At 49.6% G+C, this 22,701-nt stretch overlaps 2 protein-coding genes across 23 annotated transcripts in view; one reads left to right on the forward strand and one right to left on the reverse strand.

The window, feature by feature from the left end:
* rhea (Talin_middle and talin-RS domain-containing protein rhea) overlaps positions 1 to 22,701 on the forward strand; it is a 210,027-nt gene that overhangs the window by 112,625 nt on the left and 74,701 nt on the right. For all 22 annotated transcript variants that reach the window (XM_069318126.1, XM_045767033.2, XM_045767038.2 and 19 more), the window contains one exon: positions 19,332 to 19,379. The gene's annotated coding sequence lies outside the window, so the exon portion shown is untranslated. The remainder of the gene's footprint in view (positions 1 to 19,331; positions 19,380 to 22,701) is intronic.
* Positions 1,283 to 1,651, reverse strand: LOC138359225 (uncharacterized). The gene has a single exon (XM_069318217.1). It carries the CDS (start codon positions 1,649 to 1,651, stop codon positions 1,283 to 1,285), a length of 369 nt encoding a protein of 122 aa, XP_069174318.1.

Below are 22,701 nucleotides of genomic sequence, written 5' to 3' on the forward strand. Positions count from 1 at the left end.
GTAACAGTAGATGGAGGGGGAGGTGGAGGGTAACAGTAGGGGTGGAGGGAGAAGGGGGACGGAGGAGTAAGAACAATGGAGGCATGTGTGATGAGGGGGAGGGAGGGAGGGAGGGGAAAGGGGGTGGGCAAGCAATCACTCAATTAATCAATTACTTGTCTCGCTGCAAGGAAACTGGGGGGCAGAAAATGTGGGGCGAGCCCCCGACCCCCCAAGCCCATGTTGAGTCAACTGTATGTCTCTCCCCCCCCCCCCCCCCACCTCTTACAACATTATTTTCTTACACTCCTCGTAAGGAATCAACCGGTTTTCTCGAATAATAAAATTTTTACTTAAAAATCTTCAAGAGGCAAAATATGATGACTGTGTGTGTGTGTGTGTGTGTGTGTGTGTGTGTGTGTGTGTGTGTGTGTGTGTGTGTGTGTGTGTAGGGGGCATCATCGATGGAGTGTAGTGTGCTGGGAGCATACGTGCAGCATACTTGGAGAGGGGTTTCAGTTCTTGTACTACCTAAGCACGGCCTCGGGCCAAGGCTCCACTTGTGATAGCTTGGTCCACCAGGCTGTTGTTTGGGTCGACCCGCAGGCCCACATATCTAATACAGCCTTGTTGGTCCGGCACTTCTTGCAAGATCTTATCCAAGTGGCTCTTGAATATATCCACCTTTGTTCCGGCAATATTTATAATGCTCGCTGGGAGGGTGTTTAACAACCGTGGATCCCTCATGTTCAGACAGTGTTCTCTGACTGTGTCTATGGCACCTCTACTCCTCACTGGTTCTATTCTGCATTTCCTTCCGTACCCTTCGCTCCAGTATTAGTTATCCCTCCAGTTATTGTATTGTGCAAGTTTGGGACCTGGCATTCAAGTATCTTCATGTATATGTTATTTGATACCTCTCTCGTCTCCTTTCCAGAGAGTATATTTTGAGAGCTTCGGGACGATCCCAATAATTTAGATGTTTTATCGTGCCTATGCGTGCCGTATATGTTCTCTGTATTCCCTCTAATTCAGAGATCTCTCCTGCTCTGAAAGAGGAAGTAACTACCGAGCAATACTCCAGACGGGACAGCACCAGTGATTTAAATAGTATTAGCAGTAGTGTGGAGTCCCTGGATTTGAACGTTCACATAATCCATCCTATCATTATCCTGGCCGCCGCTATATTTGTTCGGTTATGTTCACTAAACGTCAGGTCGTTAGACATCATAATTCCCGGGTCCTTTACGTATTGCTTTCCTTGTATGAGTAGGTCTGACTGTGTCCTGTACCTTGTGTTTCGTTAAAGTTCCTCCTCTACACCATACCTCAGTACCTGGAACTTGTCACCGTTAAACATGTTATTATCAGTTGCCCAATCGAAGACTTTGTTTATATCTGTTTGTAGTTTTTCAGTGTCTTCTACAGTGGCAATTTTCATGCTGATTCTTGTATTTTCTGCAAAGGATAACATGAAGCTGTGACTAGCATTCTTGTCTATATCAGAGATAAGAATGATAAATACCTGTGGTGCAAGGACTGTGCCCTGCGGTACAGAGCTTTTCACTGCACTTGGGCTTGATCTTTCTTGACTGACTGTCACTCTGCATTCTGTTGGACAGAAAGTTGAAAATCCAACGCCTCGCTTATCCGTTATTCCTATTGATCTCATTTTATGTGCTATCACTCCATGGTCACATTTGTCGAATGCCTTTGCAAAGTCTGTGTATACAACATCTGCATTTTGCTTTTCTTCTAGTGCTTCTGTTTTGACTCACAAGTCAAGCCTGACCTCAGGCGGGCTTGGGGAGTAGAACAACTCCCAGAACCCCATCAAGCAAGTATCTGTGATTCTGTCATAGAGGTTGAGTAACTATGACAGACAAGATCTTCCTGCTCTAAAGACATGTTGTCCTGGGTTGTGTAGTTCATTATTTTCCATAAAGCTAGAAATTTGATCCCTAATCACTCCTTGAAAGACTTTTATTGTGTGTGATGTTACTGCAACTGGTCTATAATTTTTTCTAGAGCTTTACTACCTCCCTTGTGCAGAGAAGCTGTATCTGCAGATTTAAGTGCAGCTGGTATCTCCCCCTGTATCCAGGCTCTTTCTCCATATTACACTGAGTGCTCGCGCTACTGGTACTTTACATTTCTTTATGAATATTGAATTCCACGAATCAAGCCCAGGAGCTGAGTGCCTGGTCATGTTGTCAATTTCTCTTTCAAAGTCCTCTGAGTTCGTGTTAATATCGGTTATATTATCTGCAGATTGGATGTCGTTCATAAATAAACTGTCTGGATCCTCAACTTTCATGTTGTTTATTGGTGTGCTAAACATAGCCTCATACTGGCTTCTTAGAAGTTCACTAATTTGTTTGTTCTTCTGTGTGTACGAACCATCAGTTGTAAGTAAAAGGCTAATACTGGTGGAGGTTTTTTATTTTGATTTTGTAAATGTGGAAAATTATTTTGGATTTTTCTTTATCTCTTGTATAGCTTTCTGGTCCAATTCCATTTCCTCAGACTCGTATGATCGCTTCAGCATCTGCTCTATTTCTTCCATCTCCCTTTTAGCTTTAGTTTCCTTTCTTGTGATAGTTGTGTCTGCTTAAGCATTTCTGTTATTTTTTTCCTTCTCCTGTACAGTGGTCTGCGTTCTCTTTCTAGCGTGGTCCTCTTCCTGCCCCTCCTCACAGGCACGTGCTTCAAGCACACCTTGTAAGCTTCAGCTGTCAGTTGAGCCATTCCCTGTGTGGGAGTTTTGTCGCTTAAGACCGTCTCCCATTGAATGGTTGCAAGGTCTACATTTATTTTTTCCCAGTCGATCCTCTTATTGTTGAAATTGAATTGATTGAATACCCTCTTAACGCTTGTTAGGTCTCTTGGACCTACTACCTATTAATGTTATTTTGCACTTCAATGAGCTTATGGTCTGAGTATATAGTATCTTAAGATTGTAATGTGTCTGATTAGCTCATCATTGTTTGTGAAAATCAGGTCCAGCGTGTTTTTGTTCCTAGATGGTTCTGTAATCTGATGATTATCTTGAGTTATCTTGAGATGATTTCGGGGCTTTTTAGTGTCCCCGCGGCCCGGTCCTCGACCAGGCCTCCACCCCCAGGAAGCAGCCCGTGACAGCTGGCTAACACCCTGGTACCTATTTTACTGCTAGGTAACAGGGGCATAGGGTGAAAGAAACTCTGCCCATTGTTTCTCGCCGGCGCCTGGGATCGAACCTAGGACCACAGGATCACAAGTCCAGCGTGCTGTCCGCTCGGCCGACCGGCTCCGGATTGAGCGAGAATTTGTCACAGAATCTCAGTAGTTCTCTGACCTGTGGTTGGTTTGGTGTTACAGGTTTGGTGTTACAGGTTTGGTGTTACAGGTTTGGTGTTACAGGTTTGGTGTTACAGGCTTGGTGTTACATGTTTGGTGTTGTATGGTTGGATGGGTGTGCAGGCCATCCTCCTGTTATGGTAGTACTTATAGTAATGATGAGGACCATGGTATATATACCCATGTGCAACAAAATTAGAACGTTGAAATCTAAACTATTGAGTTGAACAAAACGAAAAACTATTTTTTACTTGTGTTGCTTTGACAATGTTGCTCAGTGATGGAGTGTGTGTAGGGGAGGGGGGAGGGGGTGTGTTCCCTGTGTGTGTGTGTGTGTGTGTGTGTAGGGGAGGGGGGAGGGGATGTGTTCCCTGTGTGTGTGTGTGTAGGGGAGGGGGGAGGGGGTGTGTTCCCTGTGTGTGTGTGTGTAGGGGAGGGGGGAGGGGGTGTGTTCTCTGTGTGTGTGTGTGTGTAGGGGAGGGGGGAGGGGGTGTGTTCCCTGTGTGTGTGTGTGTAGGGGAGGGGGGAGGGGATGTGTTCCCTGTGTGTGTGTGTGTGTGTAGGGGAGGGGGGAGGGGGTGTGTTCCCTGTGTGTGTGTGTGTGTAGGGGAGGGGGGAGGGGGTGTGTTCCCTGTGTGTGTGTGTGTGTGTGTGTGTAGGGGAGGGGGAGGGGGTGTGTTCCCTGTGTGTGTGTGTAGGGGAGGGGGGAGGGGGTGTGTTCCCTGTGTGTGTGTGTGTGTAGGGGAGGGGGGAGGGGGTGTGTTCCCTGTGTGTGTGTGTGTAGGGGAGGGGGGAGGGGATGTGTTCCCTGTGTGTGTGTGTGTGTGTAGGGGAGGGGGGAGGGGGTGTGTTCCCTGTGTGTGTGTGTGTGTAGGGGAGGGGGGAGGGGGTGTGTTCCCTGTGTGTGTGTGTGTGTGTAGGGGAGGGGGAGGGGGTGTGTTCCCTGTGTGTGTGTGTAGGGGAGGGGGGAGGGGGTGTGTTCCCTGTGTGTGTGTGTGTGTGTAGGGGAGGGGGGAGGGGGTGTGTTCCCTGTGTGTGTGTGTGTGTGTGTGTGTAGGTAGGGGGCATCAATGATGGGGGGTGGGGGGTCTTCCCCCACTGTATGTGTGTGTAGGGGACATCAATGATGGTGTGTGTGTGTGTTGGGGGAAGTCTTCCCCACTGTGTGTGTGTGTGTGTGTGTGTGTGTGTGTGTGTGTGTGTGTGTGTGTGTGTGTGTGTGTGTGTGTGTGTGTGTGTGTAGGGGGCATCAATGATGGGGTGGGGGTGTCCCCCCCACAGTGAGCGTCATTACCCCCGCCCCCTTCTCCCCTTGCGTCAAGTGATGCGTGACGCCCTCGTCCTCTCCCCTCCCCTTGACCCCTCTTTGCCCTTCTTCCCCTCCCCTGTTTGCCCTTCCCCATCCCTTGCCTCTCTTTTCCCTCCCTTCTCTTGCCCTTCGCCCTCTTTTTCCACCCCTCGTCTCCCTCAACGTATCCTATCTTCTGTTGAAATTGTTGATACCATGTGATCCACCAGCCTGTTAGTGTTAGTGCGGTCACATTTCCTCACTTCTCTGTGGCTCTGGTGTCCTACTGGACCCTTTTGTTCTCTTGGGTCTATTGTGTTGACGGAGTGGACTTACCTACTCTGCTGGGGGTGAGACACCTGTCTCCCCCAGCCCGGCTCTTCCTCCTGGGGCTGGCACACTAAACAATGTTCTTATGTATATACTTACACATTCCTCCAAGGAGTGCCGGACCAACCGGGCTGTGGTGGGTATGTGGGCCTGCGGGCCGCTCCAAGCAACAGCCTGGTGGACCAAGCTCTCACTAGTCAAGCCTGGCCTCGGGCCGGGCTTGGGGAGTAGAAGAACTCCCAGAACCCCATCAACCTGGTATCAACCAGGACATTAAGTGAACACAACCGAACAAATATAGCGGCGGCCAGGATAATGATAGGATGGATTATGTGAACGTTCAAATCCAGAGACCCCCACAGCAATGCTAATACTATTTAAATCACTGGTGCTGTCCCGTCTGGAGTATTGATCGGTAGTTACTTCCTCTTTCAGAGCAGGAGAGATCTCTGAATTAGAGGGAATACAGAGAACATATACGACACGCATAGACACGATAAAACATCTAGATTATTGGCACCGTCTCAAAGCTCTCAAAATGTTCTCTCTGGAAAGGAGACGAGAAAGGTATCAAATAATATATACATGGAAGATACTTGAATGCCAGGTCCCAAATTTGCATAGTAGAATAACAATATACTGGAGCGAAGGGTACGGAAGGAAATGCAGAATGAGTAGAGGTGCCATAGGCACAGAGAGCATTGTCTGAACATCAGAGGTTTACAACGGTTTGACACACTCCCAGCAAGCATTATAAATATTACCGGAACAAAGGTGGATTTCTTAAAGAACTAATTATATACGTTCTTGTAAGAGGTACCGGACCAATCGGGGTGTATGGGATATGTGGGCCTACAGGCAAGCAACAGCCTATTGGACCAAGTTATCACAAGTCGAGCCTGGCCTTAGACCAAGCTCGGGCAGCAGAAGAACTCTCAACACCCTCTCCAGGTCAGATCCAGGTAAGGAGTAGACCACTTGTGACTCATGTTAGCAGAATTAAGAGCTTTCTATTCCTATAGCTCATGGTAAGCCGTACCCTATAGGTTACCCTGGCTCACCACTCACCAATGGTTAACAGCTGGATCTCCAATTACTACTGGGTAAACAGGTGCGAGTAATTAAAGATGGGTGTCCAGTCAATCCTTTTTGGCTAAGACTCGAACTGAGAAAATCGGTGGCAAGGCGTGGGCCACTACGCCACCAGAGGCTTCGCCACGGTTCTGGTAGCAGCCTGTCTACTGGTCTATCCTGATTTGCCCAGTTGAGAGCTGATCAACTGGGTTGTGATCAACTGGGTTGTGGTCAACTGGGTTGTGATCAACTGGGTTGTGATCCACACTTGAGACCGCAGTCACCTGCATGTACGAAACAGCCTTGATGACCACACCCTATGCCCCTGTTACCTAGCAGTAAAATAGGTACCTGGGTGTTAGACAACTGCTGCTTCCTGGGGGTGGAGTCCTGGTCGAGGACCGGGCCGCGGGGACACTAAAACCCCGAAATTATCTCAAGATAACCTCAAGATAACACCAGAAACCTGGAGGGCCAGGCCGGGCCACGGGTGACAGCCCCGAGGGTCAAGACCAGGTCAAGTGTTGGTGGGGCTTTAAGGTCCTCTTTATGATGCACTTAACCTCCAGTCTCCCAGTTTTAAGTCCGTGTGTCTTACCTTTCCTTGAGTCTTGCCCCCTTACGTGACCTTCAAACTTGTCCCTTAACTTACCTGGATCTGACCTGGAGAGGGTGTTGAGAGTTCTTCTGCTGCCCGAGCTTGGTCTAAGGCCAGGCTCGACTTGTGATAACTTGGTCCAATAGGCTGTTGCTTGCCTGTAGGCCCACATATCCCATACACCCCGATTGGTCCGGTACTTCTTGCAAGAACGTATATAATTAGTTCTTGAGTCTTGCCTCCTATCTTGAGCATCGCCCCCTTGCCTGACCTGAGTGGTGAAGGGTTCCGGGGATCGCCGACTAAGGGACTATTGGATAGAGATCCGCGGAACCACATCTAGATAACGTAAGAGTGTAACCTCCCCGGCCGGCCACCCTTTTACCCCTCCCACCACTCTTCCTTCATCGTCCCCTCCCCCCCCCCTTCCCCCCCCTTCCCCCCTCTTCCTCTCTCCCTCTCTCCCTCTCCTTCCCCTCCTGCCTCTGAGTCTCACACCCTGTTTCCGGATGGTCTTCCCTCCCCGGAAGTAACAATACGAGGGCCAAATTGTGTCTACTTGCGCTTTATTGTTATTACCTCCCCCCCCCCCCCCTCTCCCTCTCTCCCTCTCTCCCCCTCTCCCTCTCTCCCTCTCCCGTCTCTCCCGTCATAACTCTCCCCCTCTCCCGCTGCTCGCCTTCCATTCTCAATGTCTTCCCCTATCTCCAGCTAGGTTTTTTTTAACTTAAACCTTGGGTGTGTGTGTGTGTGTCTCCTCTCTCTCTCTCTCTCTCTCTCTCTCTCTCTCTCTCTCTCTCTCTCTCTCTCTCTCTCTCTCTCTCTCTCTCTCTCTCTCTCTCTCTCTCTCTCTCTCTCTCTCTCTCTCTCTCTCTCTCTCTCTCTCTCTCTCTCTCTCTCTCTCTCTCTCTCTCTCTCTCTCTCTCTCTCTCTCTCTCTCTCTCTCTCTCTCTCTCTCTCTCTCTCTCTCTCTCTCTCTCTCTCTCTCTCTCTCTCTCTCTCTCTCTCTCTCTCTCTCTCTCTCTCTCTCTCTCTCTCTCTCTCTCTCTCTCTCTCTCTCTCTCTCTCTCTCTCTCTCTCTCTCTCTCTCTCTCTCTCTCTCTCTCTCTCTCTCTCTCTCTCTCTCTCTCTCTCTCTCTCTCTCTCTCTCTCTCTCTCTCTCTCTCTCTCTCTCTCTCTCTCTCTCTCTTCATATTTATTTATTCATTCATTCATTCATTCAAAATGAGACAAGGATTCTGTAGAAATGTCATAATGATGCATTTTAGAACTCATATTCCGACTAAAGTATATTCTATTTTGAGATCATATTCCTAAAGTATACTCTGTTTTGAGCTCATATTCCTAAAGTATACTCTGTTTTGAGCTCATATTCCTAAAGTATATTCTATTTTGAGCTCATATTCCTAAAGTATACTTTGTTCTAAGCTCATATTCCTAAAGTATACTTTGTTCTAAGCTCATATTCCTAAAGTATACTCTGTTTTGAACTCATATTCTTAAAGGTGTTTATCAGACCTCATCTTAGATTATTACATAAACAACTTCATCTATCCTTCACACCTTATAGTTATAATGTCAGCTAGTTACAGAGAATGTGCTATTACAAGAGCTACATATTTACAGTAAGTCATCATACATTAATGGTAGGTCTTATCGCTAATACATAATAGTTTTGCCAATGGGGATATTACAGAGTCATAGGGGAGCTTCTGTTTATTATTAGTCCTCACAATACACTACTTGTTTCTGAATCTCATATGTCGTTCATCTACTGGAAGCAAAATGTGGATACAGTGCAAGGATTTCAGGTAATTTATCCATGGTAATAAGATAGGTTGCCATATCATACAGAGTGAGCTTAGATTTATCTCTAAAGGGCTCAATTTTACAACAATCCAAGATATAGTGTTCGAGTGTGTGTCCCTGTCTATGTCCACACACTTTACACTTTACTTCATCTAGATCCCTATACAAGCCGAACTGCCAGAGATACTTGTAGCCAAGTCTTATACGAGCTGTGACAACATCTGTTAGTCTACTGACTTTGTTACTTGCCCCATACACATGTTTTACTTCACACATTTCATAGTGATGAACAATGGACCTGCTAGTTCCAGTTTGTACTGTTCTACTTTCTTCACATTTATCTGAGTACTCGTCTGATGACACTTTTAAGTGTCATTAGACGAGATAATGACACTTAATAGATAGATAGATAATATTAGATAACTTATTTGATAACTGAAGATTCCGTCCAACACTGTCTTTATTTTGCTGGTCTCGTACCAGATATTTAGGCGATAAGAAAGTCGTGGACCGCGATATCTTTTATCTCATATTCCCATTATTTTCCGTTCCATCGCCCATTTCCTCTTCTGAAGCTTCGTTCACCCACGCCTCTCCTCTCCTGTCCCTTCTTCTCTCCCTCTCCTACCCATATGCCCCTTCTCTTCCCCCCCACCCCCTTCCCTCTCTCTTCTCCCTTTCCTGTTGTGCTTGGCTCCGTCCCCTCCCTACCCCTCTGTCTCCCCTCAGCGAGATGTGTGTGTGATTGTTGTATGACTCTGTGTGACACTTGGGTGAAATATTGGATTATATGACAACAATTTATGCAGGAACTTTCCCTTCTGGCACTTAGTGCCCGCGTGTTCTCTATACACCAGAGGCTCTACAACCCGTCCTCTCACTGTACACCAGAGGCTCTATAACCCGTTCTCTCACTGTACACCAGAGGCTCTACAACCCGTCCTCTCATTGTACACCAGAGGCTCTATAACCCGTCCTCTCACTGTACACCAGAGGCTCTATAACCCGTCCTCTCACTGTTCACCAGAGGCTCTATAACCCGTTCTCTCACTGTACACCAGAGGCTCTATAACCCGTCCTCTCACTGTACACCAGAGGCTCTATAACCCGTTCTCTCACTGTACACCAGAGGCTCTATAACCCGTCCTCTCACTGTACACCAGAGGCTCTATAACCCGTCCTCTCACTGTACACCAGAGGCTCTATAACCCGTTCTCACTGTACACCAGAGGCTCTATAACCCGTCCTCTCACTGTACACCAGAGGCTCTATAACCCGTCCTCTCACTGTACACCAGAGGCTCTATAACCCGTCCTCTCACTGTACACCAGAGGCTCTACAACCCGTCCTCTCATTGTACACCAGAGGCTCTATAACCCGTCCTCTCACTGTACACCAGAGGCTCTATAACCCGTTCTCTCACTGTACACCAGAGGCTCTACAACCCGTCCTCTCATTGTACACCAGAGGCTCTACAACCCGTCCTCTCATTGTACACCAGAGGCTCTACAACCCGTCCTCTCATTGTACACCAGAGGCTCTACAACCCGTCCTCTCATTGTACACCAGAGGCTCTACAACCCGTCCTCTCATTGTACACCAGAGGCTCTACAACCCGTCCTCTCATTGTACACCAGAGGCTCTACAACCCGTCCTCTCATTGTACACCAGAGGCTCTACAACCCGTCCTCTCATTGTACACCAGAGGCTCTACAACCCGTCCTCTCATTGTACACCAGAGGCTCTACAACCCGTCCTCTCATTGTACACCAGAGGCTCTACAACCCGTCCTCTCATTGTACACCAGAGGCTCTACAACCCGTCCTCTCATTGTACACCAGAGGCTCTACAACCCGTCCTCTCATTGTACACCAGAGGCTCTACAACCCGTCCTCTCATTGTACACCAGAGGCTCTACAACCCGTCCTCTCATTGTACACCAGAGGCTCTACAACCCGTCCTCTCATTGTACACCAGAGGCTCTACAACCCGTCCTCTCACTATATCTTGAGGTTATCTTGAGATGATTTCGGGGCTTTAGTGTCCCCGTGGCCCGGTCCTCGACCAGGCCTCCATCCCCCAGCAAGCAGCCCGTGACAGCTGACTAACACCCAGGTACCTATTTTACTGCTAGGTAACAGGGGCATAGGGTGAAAGAAACTCTGCCCATTGTATCTCGCCGGCGCCTGGGATCGAACCCAAGACCACAGGATCACAAGTCCAGCGTGCTGTCCGAGGTAAAGTGAGCACAAGGAAGGAAGCTGAGCCTCAGTGCTCACCTATTTGTGCTTGCGGGGGTTGAGCTCTGGCTCTTTGGTCCCGCCTCTCAACTGTCGATCAACAGGTGTACAGGTTCCTGAATCTACTGGGCTCTATCATATCTACACTTGAAACTGTGTATGGAGTCAGCCTCCACCACATCACTGACAAATGCATTCCATTTGTCAACTAGTGATCCAGTCATGGTGTTGACCACCAGGGGCAAGAGTCACGAAGCAGTTACGCAAGCACTTACGGTCCTGTACATCTTTTCTCAAACTTTGGCGGCTTTGTTTACAATTATTAAACAATGAGCTCCGAAGCACCAGGAGGCTGTTTATAACAATAACAACAGTTGATTGGGAAGTTTTCATACTTGTAAACTGTTTAATAAATGTAACCAAAGCCGTCAAAGATTGAGAAAAGATGTACACGTTCGTAAGTGCTTGCGTAACTGGTTCATGAATCTGGCCCCCTGGTCGGACCTACACCTCCAGGGGCGGCTGCCTCACCGCTCCCGCTCCTCATAGCCGCCCTCCTGAAAAAAATCCACAAGGGCCGTGACGAGGATTCGAACCTGCGTCCGGGAGCATCAGAGACACTGCCTTAAACCCTCCTCCTGCCCCGCCCTCACTACTCCGCATTTTCCCTCGCCAAGCGGGCAACATCTCTGGCGAAGGACGCGAGAGAACATGGGCGGGATGGAACACGTGGTGGAACACGTGGTGGAACACGTGGTGGAACACGTGGTGGAACACGTGGTGGAACACGTGGTGGAACACGTGGTGGAACACTCGTGGTTCCCCACAACGCTGTATGTTATGCACCCCTTCCCCCACCCCCGTGGGCGGTGCTGGTGGAGGTGGTGGTGGTGGTGGGGGGGGGGGGGTGACAGTGCTGAACCCTGCATGTTCATTTTGATAAGCAAGTAACAATATTGTGAAGCCAAAGCCAGTTACATAATTTTTTTTCTCTCTATCTCTTTCTCTCTCTCTCTCTCTCTCTCTCTCTCTCTCTCTCTCTCTCTCTCTCTCTCTCTCTCTCTCTCTCTCTCTCTCTCTCTCTCTCTCTCTCTCTCTCTCTCTCTCTCTCTCTCACACACATAAGGATCTATCCTGTTTCTGATATACGTACATGATCTCCCAGAGGATATAGACTCATTCCTCTCAATGTTTGCTGACGACCCCAAAATTACGAGAAGGATTAAGACAGAGGAGGACAGCTTGAGGCTTCAAGAAGACCTGGACAAGCTGCAGGAATGGTCGAACAAATGGATGCTAGAGTTTAACCCAAGTAAATGTAATGTAATGAAGATAGGTGTAGGGAGCAGGAGACCAGATACAAGGTATCATTTGGGAGATGAAAAACTTCAAGAGTCAGAGAGAGAGAAAAGACTTGGAGGTTGATATCACGCCAGACCTGTCCCCTGAAGCTCATATCAAGAGGATAACATCAGCGGCATATGCCAGGTTGGCTAACATAAGAACGGCCTTTAGAAACTTGTGTAAGGAATCTTTCAGAGCATTATATACCACATATGTCAGACCAATCCTGGAGTATGCGGCTCCAGCATGGAGTTCATAAATGAAAATGGGAAAAAAAATCAATTTTTTTCCATTTTTCAAATGGAAAAAATGAAAATATAAAAGCAGAAACCACGTACAAAACGCAGTCAAAATCATAACATAAAACGAAAAAGCAATATAAAGGATTTGGGTGGACTCATGTCGGAAGACCTTACCTTTAAAGAACACAATAAAGTAGCCGTCACAACTGCAAGAAAAATGACAGGTTGGATAACAAGAACTTTTCACACTAGAGATGCTATACCGATGATGATACTCTTCAAGACGCTAGTGCTCTCTAGAGTGGCGTACTGCTGCACAATGACAGCCCCTTTCAAAGCTGGATAAATTGCTGACCTGGAGAGCGTGCAGAGATCCTTTACTGCTAGAATCCACTCAGTAAAACATCTAAATTACTGGGACCGACTAAAGAGCCTAAATCTGTACTCCCTTGGATAACAAGAACTTTTCAAACGCTATACCAATGATATTCTTCAAGACACTATAGTGAATGAAGGCACTTCAAAATACCACTAGACACTACAAAGGGGACTTGACAGCTGAGTGGACAACGCTTCGAATTCGTAGTCCTAAGGTTCCGGGTTCCCGCTAGAAGCGGAAACAAATGGGCAAGAGTTTAGGGTAGCAGAGGAAACTTTCAATTAACGTTTTTCACATTTTGAAACTCTATCAGAATTTCCTGCCTTTCTAGACCTACCAGAGAAGCCTTAAATTAATGTTTTGTAAAAAAAAATCCAAATTTATTTTCCATTTTCAAATTACGTCCATTTTCGGAGAAACGGCCAAATTCAGACGTAATTTTTAAGAGAAGTTGAGACCCCGGAATGATCGCAAGGTAAGGGACGTTAGAAGGAACTTTGTCAGTGTCAGAGTAGTTAACAGGTGGAATACATTAGGCAGTGGTGTGGTGGAGGCTGACTCCATACACAGTTTTAAGTGTAGATATGATAGAGCCCAGTAGGCTCAGGAACCTGTACACCAGTTGATTGACAGTTGAGAGGCGGGACCAAAGAGCCAGAGCTCAACCCCCGCAAGTATAACTGGGTGAGTACACACACTCTAGCTTTCTCCAGTTCCAGTCCTCCATCAGTGGTGCGGGTGACTGTCAAGTGACAGTGAGGGGTGACTGTCAAGTGACAGTGAGGGGTGACTGTCAAGTGACAGTGAGGGGAGACGGTCAAGTGACAGTGAGGGGTGACTGTCAAGTGACAGTGAGGGGTGACTGTCAAGTGACAGTGAGGGGTGACTGTCAAGTGACAGTGAGGGGAGACGGTCAAGTGACAGTGAGGGGAGACGAGTGACAGTGAGGGGATGACAATTAAGTGAGTGAAGGGAGACAGTCAAGTGAGGGTAAGGGAAGTGAGGGGAGAATAATAAAGGGAGGAGAGGGAGGGGAATGAGGGAGGTCAATTTGAAGGGAGATGTTATCGAAGTGAGGGGAGGGAAGAAGTGCACAGACGGCCGCCTGTTGAGATATCATCCCCCTCCCCTCACCCCCCTGCCCCAGCCCTCCCCTCACCCCCTGCCCCAGCCCTCCCCTCACCCCCTGCCCCAGCCCTCCCCTCACCCCCTGCCCCAGCCCTCCCCTCACCCCCCTGCCCCAGCCCTCCCCTCACCCCCCTGCCCTAGCCCTCCCCTCACCCCCCTGCCCCAGCCCTCCCCTCACCCCCCTGCCCCAGCCCTCCCCTCACCCCCTGCCCCAGCCCTCCCCTCACCCCCCTGCCCCAGCCCTCCCCTCACCCCCCCTGCCCCAGCCCTCCCCTCACCCCCCTGCCCCAGCCCTCCCCTCACCCCCTGCCCCAGCCCTCCCCTCACCCCCCTGCCCCAGCCCTCACCTCACCCCCCTGCCCTAGCCCTCCCCTCACCCCCCTGCCCCAGCCCTCCCCTCACCCCCCTGCCCCAGCCCTCCCCACACCCCCCTGCCCCAGCCCTCCCCACACCCCCCCTGCCCCAGCCCTCCCCTCACCCCCCCTGCCCCAGCCCTCCCCACACCCCCCCTGCCCCAGCCCTCCCCACACCCCCCCTGCCCCAGCCCTCCCCTCACCCCCCCTGCCCCAGCCCTCCCCTGCCCCAGCCCTCCCCACACCCCCCCTGCCCCAGCCCTCCCCACACCCCCCTGCCCCAGCCCTCCCCACACCCCCCCTGCCCCAGCCCTCCCCACACCCCCCCCTGCCCCAGCCATCCCCTCACCCCCCTGCCCCAGCCCTCCCCAAACCCCCCCCCCCCCTGCCCCACCCATTCCCACACCCCCCTGCCCCAGCCCTCCCCAAACCCCCCCCCCCCCCTGCCCCAGCCATTCCCACACCCCCCCTGCCCCAGCCCTCCCCACTACTCGACAACTCGTCGTCAGAGATTTACAAATGTGTATTTATGGGATGGTTGATCCACAAGCGGCGGCGGCCAGCCTTCCTGGCTCCAATTATAGATCTGTTATGGAGATATGTCCGCCCCTCCCTCCACTACACCCTCCCTCCGCTACACCCTCCCTCCACTACACCCTCCCTCCGCTACACCCTCCCTCCACTACACCCTCCCTCCGCTACACCCTCCCTCCACTACACCCTCCCTCCACTACACCCTCCCTCCGCTACACCCTCCCTCCACTACACCCTCCCTCCACTACACCCTCCCTCCGCTACACCCTCCTTCCCTTCACTACACCCTCCGGACACCCTGGGGAGGGTGGGGGCGAACAGAACACAAAGGGTAACAGTCAATCAAATAAAATAAAGTCGGAGCGCAGTTAAAAGCTGTGTACCTCAAGGTACAGTCCTTGCACCGCTACTGTTCCTTATTCTCATATCAGATATAGACAAAAATATAGCTTCGTGTCATCCTTTGCAGATGACACAATTATCAGCATGCAAATTACCTCTGATGAAGACATTGAAAACTACAAATCAGATATTAACAAAGTTTTCGACTGGGCAGCAGAAAATAACATGATGTTTAACGGTGATATTCCAGGTGCTCAGGTACGGTAAAAATGAGGATCTGAAACATAATACAATGTACAAAACACAATCGAATCTGCCCATAGTAGGAAAACAGCATGTCAAGGATTTGGGAATAATGATGTCTGACGACCTAACGTTTAGGGAGCATAACCAAGCAAATATTGCGTCAGCCAGAAAAATGATAGGATGGATTACGAGAACTTTCAAATCCAGGGATCCCATCACAGTGGTTGTACTCTTCAAGTCACTTGTGTTGTCCCGTCTTGAGTACTGCTCAGTACTCACTTCCCCCTTCAGAGCAGGAGAGATTGCTGAAATAGAGGGAATACAGAGAACATATACGGCACGCAATAAAGCACCTAAATTATTGGGATCGTCTCAAAGCCCTCCAAATGTGCTCACTTGAAAGGAGACGAGAGAGATACGAAATAATATACACATGGAAAATACTGGAGGGCCAGGTACCAAATCTACACAGTAAAATAACAACATACTGAAGTGAACGATAAGGAAGAACACGCAGAATAGAACCAGTAAAGAGCAGAGGTGCCATAGGCACAATCAGAGAACACTGTATAAACATCAGAGGTCCGCGGTTGTTTAACACCCAGCGAGCATAAGAAATATTGCCGGACCAACCGGGCTGTGGTGGGTATGTGGGCCTGCGGGCCGCTCCAAGCAACAGCCTGGTGGACCAAACTCTCACAAGTCAAGCCTGGCCTCGGACCGGGCTTGGGGAGTAGAAGAACTCTCAGAACCCCATCAACCAGGTACCCTCCTTCCCTTCACTACAATCCTCCCCCTAATATGTCACCCCTCCCCCATAACATGTCACCCCCCTAACCGTAACATGTCACCCCTCCCCCATTGCCTTACACACATGTCACCCCCTACCCCACCACAGAAAGGAGGGAGGAGAGGACCCCTGTAACATTTAGTTAAACACCACTTAATCTAGGGAATGGCGGCCCCTTGACACACTTCATTTATCCCCTGCTCTCCTAATTTGATCAGTGGACGGGGTTAGTTAACATCCATCCCGCACCCCTCCCCCCCTCACGCATCTCCTCACGCAACCCCTCCCCACCCCACACCCTCCCAGGCCCAAGAAGGCAGCATGGTGGACCAACCTGTCCTCTTAAAAAGAACGTCGCTTTTGGCCGTTTGCCCGTATGGCCGAATTTGGACGTAATTTGAAAATGAAAAAAAAATGAAAACAAATTTGGATTTTTTTTTTTCAACAACAGTAAGTTAAGGGTCCTCTGATAGGTTAGGTGGGCAGGAAATTCTTATAAAGTTTCAAAACGTTATGAAAAACGTTAATTTAAAGTGTCCTCTTATAGCCTCTGCGCGTAGGCAGGACGACTCAAACAGAAAACGGAACAGAACGTCACTTTTGTGAGTCGATTTCATTTCAAATTACGTCCAAATTTAGCCATATCGCGCATACGGGCCAAAAGTGACGTTCTTTTTAAGAGGACGGGTTGGGTGGACAGCACGAGCATCAGTCTCCCGTGGACGCCATAGTGACCCCTAAGAGCTCCCTCACTAAGGCAGTGTTCCCCGAGGCCCGCCACTCTTGTCAGACGCCAGCGGTGGTGATTTGGATGATGGAATCCGGAACCATTGGCCATGTATGGCCGTATATGCGTCCATCTCAGTTATTGTCTTTATGGATTATCTGTCACTGTCTCTTTCTCCCACACAAATGGAGGCACCCTCGGGTAAGCTGCAACTTGGCTACATTTACTGAGGCTGCCATGTTTGTGGCTGGTGGTGGTGTAGGTGGTGGTGGTGATGTAGGTGGTTGTGGTGTGGTGGTGTAGGTGGTGGTGGTGGTGATGAAGGTGGTGGTGGTGATGTAGGTGGTCGTGGTGTAGGTGGTCGTGGTGATGTAGGTGGTAGTGGTGGTGATGTAGGTGGTAGTGGTGGTGATGTAGGTGGTAGTGGTGGTGATGTAGGTGGTGGTGGTGGTGTAGGTGGTGGTAACTCAGGTCTTTCAATGGTCCACAGATAATAATATGATGCTATCTTGAGGTTATCTTGAGATGATTTCGGGGCTTTAGTGTCCCGCGGCCCGGTCTTCGACCAGGCCTCCACCCCCAGGAAGCAGCCCGTGACAGCTGACTAACACCCAGGTACCTATTATTTAATGAAACTAAGTTCCAGTTCCTGCGCTATGGAAAAAACCGAAAATATAAAAACGGAAACCATATATAAAACAGTGAACTCACACTATAGAACTACAGAGCACTATAAATGGTGTCGGAGTAATCATGTCAGAAGACCTTTACACAACACCGTAAAGCAGCCGTCACGACTGAAGCAAGAATGACAGGTTGGATAACAAGGACCTTCCAAACATATGCCATACCATTGGTGATACATTCCAAGACACAAGTGCTCTCTAGGGTGGAGTATTGTTGCACTAACAGCCTCATTCACAGCCGGAGAAAATGCTGACCTGGAGAGCGTGCAAAGATCCTTTACCGCTAGAATCCTCTCTATAAGTCATCTTAATTATTAGGACCGGTTAAAAGTTATAAAACTGTATTCTCTAGACCGCAGTCGAGAGAGAGAAATAAGTCTACACGTGGAAGATATTAGAGGGACTGGTTCCATACCTGAACACGGAGATTATACCACATGAGACCAGGAGGCATGGCAGGATGTGCAGAATACCCCTGTTGATCACCAGAGGTGCAACAGGTACTCTGAGGGAAAACTATCAACACCGCATTACTCCAAAACTTTCTCATAGATATATTGTGTCATTGTGATTTCATTTTGAAGTATGTCAGCAACCGGGCCGCGGGGACGTTGAGCCCCGAAATCATGGTAAGGTATATGTATGTCTTGTTGACATTTAGAACCTGCGGGTAACCGCTGCCTGAGCGGGTATTGCTTCGGGTTTTACGGTGGAGTGATTATTCTTGCAAGGCTAGTCAAGAACAGCCTAATAGATCAAGCAGTCCCCATGGCGCAGTGGTACACCACACTCACGGCGCTTCCCCGGCGATTTGGCCTGGGTTCGTATCCTAGCCGGCGAGGATTGAGTAGGCACCAATCCTTAACTGTAGCCTCTGTTCACCCAGCAGTGAATGGGTACCTGGTTGTTAAACAATTTGGCGGGTCGTATTCCAGGGAAAATTTAGGATTAAGAAAACCCGAAACGCTATGGGAGCTGGTGGCTGTATAAGAATGTATGAACTCTTGTATTACTTGTATTATTATGTGGGCCTGCGGGCTGCTGCAAGCAACAGCCTGGTCGACCAACCTCTCACAAGACATACATGGCCCCCAGGCCGGGCTTGGTGGGTAGAGGAACACTGGAAACCCACTCCAGGTAAAATCCAGGTGGCTCTCCATTCCATAACTACAGTTTTGGCTCCGCCTGTGTGCTAAATCTTGGTTTATTCTGTGCTGAAGAAACCTGTGCCACTGAAGTAGCTCAGTTTACCTGTATTAACCTGTTATGGGTTTCGAGAGTTGTTGCTCTCGCCAAGACCGGGCTGGGAAGGGAATTATTAGGGGAAAATGGCAGGCCATTCCGACTAAATAGCCCTTGGAAGGGGTCAGGATAGGGCCACTTGGAAGGGGTCAGGACAAGGCCACTTGGAAGGGGTCAGGATAGGGCCACTTGCAAGGGGTCAGGATAGGGCCACTTGCAAGGGGTCAGGATAAGGCCACTTGGAAGGGGTCAGGACAAGGCCGCTTGGAAGGGGTCAGGATAGGGCCACTTGCAAGGGGTCAGGATAGGGCCACTTGCAAGGGGTCAGGATAGGGCCACTTGCAAGGGGTCAGGATAAGGCCACTTGGAAGGGGTCAGGATAAGGCCACTTGGAAGGGGTCAGGATAGGGCCACTTGCAAGGGGTCAGGATAAGGGCCTCGCTTGGTTTGGGGATAACTTGTTCCACCAGGCTGTTGCAGTGATGACTTTGTATTCCCCCCCCCCCCCCGTCGAGTTCATGTTGTTCATATAAATTATGCCTTATACTGGGATATGAGGGGAGTGAGGTAGAAGGCTCTTGACACTGATATCATGTGGCAGTATAAGGCCAACACTGCGTGTCCTGCCGTGATGCTAACTCTCTTGTTTTCTTCTTTGCAGACTTACTGAAGCGAACGACCGACGATACTTGTAACGAGGTGATTACAGGTAAGCCATAGGTTGTTACGCCCACGCTAGAGGGAGGCATGGGTGTTCACACCACCAGCCTCTTGACACCACCAGCCTCTGACGCCACCTGCCTCTTGACACCACCAGCCTCTGACGCCACCAGCCTCTTGACACCACCTGCCTTCTTGACACCACCTGCCTTCTTGACACCACCTGCCTTCTTGACACCACCTGCCTTCTTGACACCACCTGCCTTCTTGACACCACCACCAGCCTCTTGACACCACCACCAGCCTCTTGACACCACCACCAGCCTCTTGACACCACCAGCTGCTGTACTCCTCACGTGGTGTGGCGGGCCACTAACAAGCACAGCAACACAGGTGAACAAAAACAGTACAAAGACAAGGGACCAGGCCTGAACAAACAGTTACTCATCTACTTGCCAACTAGTATGTTCTCACTGTTTTGGCGGGCGTGTGTAAACAGTTTACCAGCATGGCAACTTGTTATTGTTATAAAGAGCCTCCTCCTGCTTATACGAGGATATATATATAATATATATATATATATATGTGTGTGTGTGTGTGTGTGTGTGTGTGTGTGTGTGTGTGTGTGTGTGTGTGTGTGTGTGGACAAAGGCGCCAAAGACTGAGACAGGCTGTAGAGGTTGGTGAGTGGTTGCATAACCGCTTGATGAACCCCCGACCTCCTGGTCACTCTACTCATAAACTCACACACATGAAACTCTCCCAGACATTTTCCTGCGGCCAGTAATAGGTGTGTGGATCAGGGCCTGGAGCCCCAGGGGCGCCCCCTGTAGCCTCGTACGGTTCCTTAGCCCTTCAAACTGTGCACCAAGGGAATAATTGTGAAAGTGGAAACAGGAAATATATATATATATATATATATATATATATATATATATATATATATATATATATATATATATATATATATATATATATATATACAAAAAAATCCATATTAAACAAAGACAAAGTGTTGTAGTCAATAGGGTCCACTAGCGAAACCTGTACATCTTTCCTACATCACTACATATTGGTACTTTCTGGTGGTCCATCAGTACATATGGGTACTTTCTGGTGGTCCATCAGTACATATGGGTACTTTCTGGTGGTCCATCAGTACATATGGGTACTTTCTGGTGGTCCATCACTACATATTGGTACTTTCTGGTGGTCCATCACTACATATTGGTACTTTCTGGCGGTCCATCACTACATATTGGTACTTTCTGGTGGTCCATCACTACATATTGGTACTTTCTGGTGGTCCATCACTACATATTGGTACTTTCTGGCGGTCCATCACTACATATTGGTACTTTCTGGCGGTCCATCACTACATATTGGTACTTTCTGGTGGTCCATCACTACATATTGGTACTTTCTGGCGGTCCATCACTACATATTGGTACTTTCTGGTGGTCCATCACTACATATTGGTACTTTCTGGCGGTCCATCACTACATATTGGTACTTTCCATCAAACAGCTACTGTAAGTACTTTCATTTCACGAGTCTGGGCTGCAATTCTCACACTTAAGGGCCCCAGGCGAGGCCTGCATGTTTCAGTCGACCTTATGAATGCAGCTAAGTATCTTGCATGTCGTGACCATGTTCCAAGTACGTGGTGTGCTTGTCTAGCGGCCACGGTTGTGTGTGTGGAGGGGGGAGTGGGGGGGGGAGAGGTTGGCAGCGTCGGCGGCTGAGGCCTATACATAAGTCATGGAATATTTATAGCTGTCGTAGAGATTGGGTGTAGAAGGGCGGTGGACGAGGCTTGGAGGGGTGTGTGGGGGTCGTGGGGGGGGGGGTGACGCCGGCTTCCTGTTATGCCTGGGGGGCTGTGGCACCCGGCGGCACTCGGCGCCACGCGCCTCTCCGCCCATCGCCACCCTCCCGCGCCTTGACTACTCTTCCCTACACTAGTTTACCGGGTGGTAGTGTTGAGCAGGTGTGTGTAGGGAAGGTGTAGTGTGGCGCCAGGCCCCCCCCCCCCTGCTGCTGCCAGCCATCTCGAGCACAACCACTTCCGTCCTGCCGGGAAATTCCTGGCGTGAAGTTGACACAACCGCTTGCGGTGGCGCTGTGGGCCGCGGTCACCCGCGGTACTACCTCATCCACCATACGTAAGTGTTTCTTGTACATATATACCCCCCCCCCTCTTACACCCACACTGTCACCCGTCTCTTACACCCACACTGTCACACCCGTCTCTTACACCCACACTGTCACACCCGTCTCTTACACCCACACTGTCACCCGTCTCTTACACCCACACTGTCACCCGTCTCTTACACCCACACTGTCACCCGTCTCTTACACCCACACTGTCAACCCGTCTCTTACACCCACACTGTCAACCCGTCTCTTACACCCACACTGTCAACCCGTCTCTTACACCCACACTGTCACCCGTCTCTTACACCCACACTGTCACCCGTCTCTTACACCCTCACTGTCACCCGTCTCTTACACCCACACTGTCACCCGTCTCTTACACCTACACTGTCACCCGTCTCTTACACCTACACTGTCACCCGTCTCTTACACCCTCACTGTCACCCGTCTCTTACACCCACACTGTCACCCGTCTCTTACACCCACACTGTCACCCGTCTCTTACACCCACACTGTCACCCGTCTCTTACACCCACACTGTCACCCGTCTCTTACACCCACACTGTCACCCGTCTCTTACACCCACACTGTCACCCGTCTCTTACACCCTCACTTTCACCCGTCTCTTACACCCACACTGTCACCCGTCTCTTACACCCTCACTGTCACCCGTCTCTTACACCCACACTGTCACCCGTCTCTTACACCCACACTGTCACCCGTCTCTTACACCCACACTGTCACCCGTCTCTTACACCCTCACTTTCACCCGTCTCTTACACCCACACTGTCACCCGTCTCTTACACCCTCACTGTCACCCGTCTCTTACACCCACACTGTCACCCGTCTCTTACACCCTCACTGTCACCCGTCTCTTACACCCTCACTTTCACCCGTCTCTTACACCCACACTGTCACCCGTCTCTTACACCCTCACTGTCACCCGTCTCTTACACCCACACTGTCACCCGTCTCTTACACCCTCACTGTCACCCGTCTCTTACACCCACACTGTCACCCGTCTCTTACACCTACACTGTCATCTCTGTTAAACGTACACTGTCATCCCTCTATTAAGTGTACTTTAGTAGCCCACTGTAAAGTGTACACTCCTCTGTTAAGTGTAGCTACACTTGGTGTCAGAATATTCAGTGCCTTTTGTCATGACACTTGGCCACAACTATGGCGAGTTAAGTGGTTTAAGTGCTCACAA

Source organism: Procambarus clarkii, chromosome 89 (assembly GCF_040958095.1).
Source record: "Procambarus clarkii isolate CNS0578487 chromosome 89, FALCON_Pclarkii_2.0, whole genome shotgun sequence".
NCBI classification, from domain to species: domain Eukaryota; kingdom Metazoa; phylum Arthropoda; class Malacostraca; order Decapoda; family Cambaridae; genus Procambarus; species Procambarus clarkii.